Source organism: Boleophthalmus pectinirostris, unplaced genomic scaffold, assembly GCF_026225935.1.
Source record: "Boleophthalmus pectinirostris isolate CB_2022bp ecotype Guang Dong unplaced genomic scaffold, ASM2622593v1 HiC_scaffold_19, whole genome shotgun sequence".
In the NCBI taxonomy this organism is placed as follows: Eukaryota; Metazoa; Chordata; class Actinopteri; order Gobiiformes; family Gobiidae; genus Boleophthalmus; species Boleophthalmus pectinirostris.
The window spans coordinates 2,452,807-2,457,826 of record NW_026571140.1 but is presented as its reverse complement, the minus strand read 5'-3'; the positions used below and the strand labels follow the sequence as shown (position 1 = coordinate 2,457,826).

The 5,020-nt window shown below is 41.0% G+C and overlaps 1 protein-coding gene across 1 annotated transcript in view; it reads right to left on the bottom strand.

Annotated features, from left to right (window-relative positions):
• Positions 1 to 2,073: 2,073 nt before the first annotated feature.
• itga11a (integrin, alpha 11a) overlaps positions 2,074 to 5,020 on the bottom strand; it is a 137,795-nt gene continuing 134,848 nt past the window's right edge. Inside the window, exons 29-30 of the mRNA XM_020940643.2 lie at positions 3,875 to 3,988; positions 2,074 to 2,154 (exon numbers count right to left, since the gene is read on the bottom strand). Coding sequence (XP_020796302.1) covers positions 2,074 to 2,154; positions 3,875 to 3,988 — 195 coding nt within the window. The remainder of the gene's footprint in view (positions 2,155 to 3,874; positions 3,989 to 5,020) is intronic.

Here is a 5,020-nt window from a genome sequence, read left to right as displayed (position 1 = left end):
TTGTACTGACATAAATAAGTGACTGATTTAAAGTGTAAACAGAGAAATCATGAGGAGGAGTGCAGGGTGAGCATGTATTCAGTCTTTGGCAGAACATTCTTTATTTTTTACATTTTAAACACTGTATCTGTATCAAAATGGCGAACATGTGTGGGTCTAAATATTTCTGAATCTAACAGTTCTGAACAGAACTGGAGGAGTGTATTTGTCTGTTGTACGCTGGATTGTGTCAGTGAGACATCATCAGACAATAATAAAACATGTATAAAAACAGAAGAATAGGGCAAGAGCTGAAATAGTCATAGTAAAAGTAGCAGGAGCTCATTAGAGCAGGCGCCTGGTTCAAGTCTTCAGTGCTGTGGATGGAGATGTTTGTCATCACATATATTATGCATTCTCATGACCAGAGCTAATGACAGATTATATAACATAAACAGCATGTGCCATTATCACACTATGGACAGGGCAGGGGCCAAAGAATGATTCTGTCAATAAAAAACACAGCCACAGTCTCAGTGCAAGTGTCCTGCTCTAATTGGATCCAGACACTTGACATTAATGAGAAAAAGCTGGTCATAAATAGTCCCACAACCAGAGCACAATTGTGGAATAACATGATTGTGAGCAGAGTCGTGGTTCATGTTTAAAAAAATGTAGAATAGTTCATAGTGCACAGTGTAAACCAGTCCAGGAGCATTAACATCTGAGAGAAATCTGAAATCATAAACAAATACAAGAATCCCATGCACGTCAGAGCAGGTTTGTAGAGATCTAAACTACAGCGACACTTTTCTCCTATAAAAACACACAGGACACAGGACCTTCTGTTATCTGAATCATTGCACTCTTTGTGATTGTGAAACTATAGTTTCATTTGGTTTGTGGAATATTGTGCAGCCCTGTCTCACCTCTGCTCTTTTCCCCAAACCCAGCGATGCCACAGTTGCACCACTCTGTACTGCTGGCTATGCAGCAAATATTTATTTTCATGATTTCACACACATTTCACAGTCTGGTTGAGGTTGGGATTAGCCTTAGGTTTAGGAACTGTAATTATGGTTGAAGGACCTGTGGGTTGGACCACTAATTTGACTAAAACACATTTAAGATCATTACATTTAAAATTTTTATTGGCAAATTTTCAGGTTTCAAATTTTACTTTCTGGTTGAAAATCCTGAAACACAATGGAATATCATAACTGTTGCCTAGCAACCATTTCATACACTAAATTCTCTAATGTATGATTTGTCAAATACAAATATAAGAAACACCTTTATTTAGTTGAAATAATGCCTTAAGTATAAGAAAAATGTGTTTCTTGTGTGTAAATTATCAACCTGTGGACAGAATTCTCCCAGTGTGATGTCATCAGTGTGTTTTCAAACTCTCTACTTCCTGTAATTTTCAACTATTGTTTTTTTTTTTTACTAAGTTGCTTCTTGGTTGGTGTAAAACTAACATTTACATGATCACTTCTAAACAGCTGGTGGCAGTACTGGGTTGGGGAAAAACATTACCCTCCATTACAGATTTACTTGCAACCAAAACTGAACATCATCCGTCTCCGTCCTGAACGTTCCTCCTGAACCTGGGAGACGTTCCACTTCACGGCTGCATCATGTCTGGTCCGTGGTGTCCTGAAGAAGACTCAGACGTGACAGAAGAACAGAGCTGTCTCCTCCACATTCGGTCTGCAGGTTAAATATCTCCTCCTCAGCACTTTGTATCTCTATAAATTAATGTGCATAAGATTTCAAATACAATACTTCATGTTACAGACGCAGGTCGACGTGACGCTCCCGTCTGCTTCACAACAGTCTAATAAATATGTGTTATTACAAAGGAGATAGGAGCGAGTCTCTGGACGAGTGTCTTTATACTGGAGTCTCTGTGTAGGACTGGGACCAGCCCCAGGCCACAGTGCACAGGTCAAAGGTCACAGGTGTCACGGCCGCCCTTGCTGTGGTCCTGTGCCAGTGGCCGTGGGGGGAAGGGGGCATTGGGGGGAGGAAGGGGGGTGGTCCCTGAGAGTGGGTCCCAGCGCGGAGCTCTGCGAGGGGCCTCAGTTCCTGTTACCGCTCCTCGGACACTTTGGCGTTGGGCCCTGGCTCCGCCTCCTCCTCTCGCCGCTTCTGTCTCCTGAAGAAGCCCAACTAAGGAGAAGAACAAACCAGTGTTACCAGTAAGACAGGACACTATGGCGCCCCCTATGGTCTAAACTCTCCCCATAGTCTAAAAACCACCAGGACTTGTGCACATTCATGGGAATCATCAGACTTCCCAAAATCAGCGCGTTCATGAGAGCAGCACGAAACAAGAACAGTAACATTTACATATACATACGTTGCTGATTTAACGTCACCCAGAGCGTTCGGCTCCACTCAAATGAAGCTCACGATGCTAATGTTTACAGGGGCCAATTTGGAGTCTGCTCCAATAAGATGTTTCTAACAGACAAAATAATGGGTTAGTACAAACTTTTTAAGAACAAATCTGACGAGGCACAGCTGCAGTTAGAGCTGAGAGAGGGGCCACAATATTTATAGTTTAGTAATTTAGAGTTTATAAAACTTTAGCTGAAAACTGTTTAGACTGAGCCTGGCAGGGCATCTGACTTTATCCATGTATTCTCTGTGTAAAAAGTCAGTCTGCTGTGGCTTTGTCTGATTACAGGTTTAACACTTGAATCGTAGTTTGTGGCTGTATGTCCTTGTCAGTGTCTGACAATATCTCATCATGTTTCAGAAGCTGAGCAGGGCTGGGCCTGGTCAGAACACCAGGGGCAAAAATGATTGTGTCCTTAGGCAAGACACATCACCAACATGCCTAGTGTGAGTCAGTCTGTCCCAGGGCAGACTGTGGCTACAATATCTTACCACCACTCCACAGTGAGTACTTTGTCAGTGAGTACTTATACGTACACATTCTGCTGTACAGTTTTGCACTGCCTGTCTGTTGTCAGTTTTTAAAGGCACACTAGGTAACATTTCTACTGGAGGGTCTGCCACCTGCTGGTCTCCATGGAGATTATGGCAATAAATGACTCAATTTAGAATTGATGCAGTTGCAGGTGTATTTATTGCTGCATGTATTTGTAGTGTAAATAGTCCATCCTCTGCACAGATCTGATCTGTAACGTCTGCTTGTTTCCACGGAGTTTAATGCAGTAATGTGAAACTTTGAGAGAGAAGTGTGATTCACGTGTGATGGTAAAAGGCTGTACATATGGACACATGGGACATGCTATGAGAATCACTCTGCTCGTTTATCCTGCAGAGGGAGAGTGAGGCGTGACATGACATTACTGCCATAAAAATATTCATTATGTGGTGTAATGGCACATCAGAGCAAAGGGACTTGTACTATTCTTGTTTCCAGAGCACTGTTAGTCTTGATTTGGATCATTATGGTGCCACAGTTTGTTAGATGAGGAATTCTAACATATTTGAACTGAGTCAGAATGCAGCAAAAGAGAAATTCACTTCTGTCAACTAGACTGAAACGTATTTCACCAAAAAAACTTTTGTCCGATGACAGAACTGAATTTCTTCTTTGCTCTGGATGCTACCTGAACAACTGAGGGATAACACAAACAAAAGTCAAAATTCTCCTAATTTTACTCAACAGCTCAATTTACAGAAACAATAGAGTATACCAGACAATGTTTTTTCTTGGGTAACCAATAAAAAATTACAGAACATTTAGAATATTAAAATAAATCAAATATGATGGACACTGAATCCAAGGTAGTCGTATCACTAAGCTTCTACTGTAACAGCAGAGAGTTTGTGGTTATTTGGGGGCTCTTAAATGACCAACAGGTGGCAGTGTGAGACAAAGTTGGTGTCCTGGTGTAGTGTGAGGAGTTCTGACCTTCCACAGAGCCAGGCTGAGCAGAGCGAGCAGCAGCAGACCCCCCAGAGTACTGCCCACGATGATCCACACCGGGATACGGAAGTCTCCCGCCTTACGGATCTCCAAAACAATCTGTGGAGCAAAGGCAACGTCACAATCACTACTACTACTGCTACTGGTGCTTTACTGCTACTGCTACTGGTGCTTCACTGCTACTGCTACTGGTGCTTCACTGCTACTGCTACTGGTGCTTCACTACTACTGCTACTGGTGCTTCACTACTACTGCTACTGGTGCTTCACTGCTACTGCTACTGGTGCATTACATTAATTACATTGTATTTTGTCATCAAATATCCAAAAAGTAAGATCATTTCTATTCGTGACTAGTCCCAAAACCTGAAATCTGAAACCCAGTAGTGTGTACAGAGGTGAATAGTGTGGCCAAAAATTGTACCCACGTCAAAATAATAGAATAGGAGTACAAAGTAGCAGTCCAAGAAATTACTTAAGCAAGATTAAAAAAAGTATTTGGAGACAACGACTCGGAGTAAAAGTAACTTACTTCAGATGTTACGTCTAGACGTAACGTCTGGGAAGTCCAACCCAATATGACACTAAAGTTAATCCAAGAGACGGAGATGCAATTTCATTTTCAAATGTACTTCCATTTTAGTTAAAACATCCAGACAAAAAGAAGCACACTTCTCTTTCAATAGCCGTACATTGGAGAGGACCTGTGTAATGCACAAAATCTAAATTCACTTTTTCCAATAAGATGAAGTGCAGGAGTTTTAAAACATCCAGAACAAATTAAAATACAATTAAAGTCCATCAAATCCAACCTCAAATGGGGGATGGGACAATAAACAATAACACTGTTTGTTGTGGGCTGACAGTCATCGCTGGTGTGATGATTTGCAACAAATTACCATTACACCACCAGACAGTGCAGACAAAACTATACTTCACAAACATCAATGGTTTTATTTTCATTTAGAATTATTTAAACTCTGAATATATTCAAAACAGCAAAAATATAAATATTAAAGGTCCTATATTACACAAAATGGACTTTTGTGAGTTTTAAGCCATGTTATAATGTTGTTACCTCCTCAAAAACAGACCTGCATGAAGACATTATTATTTGTCTGTCTACATCTGA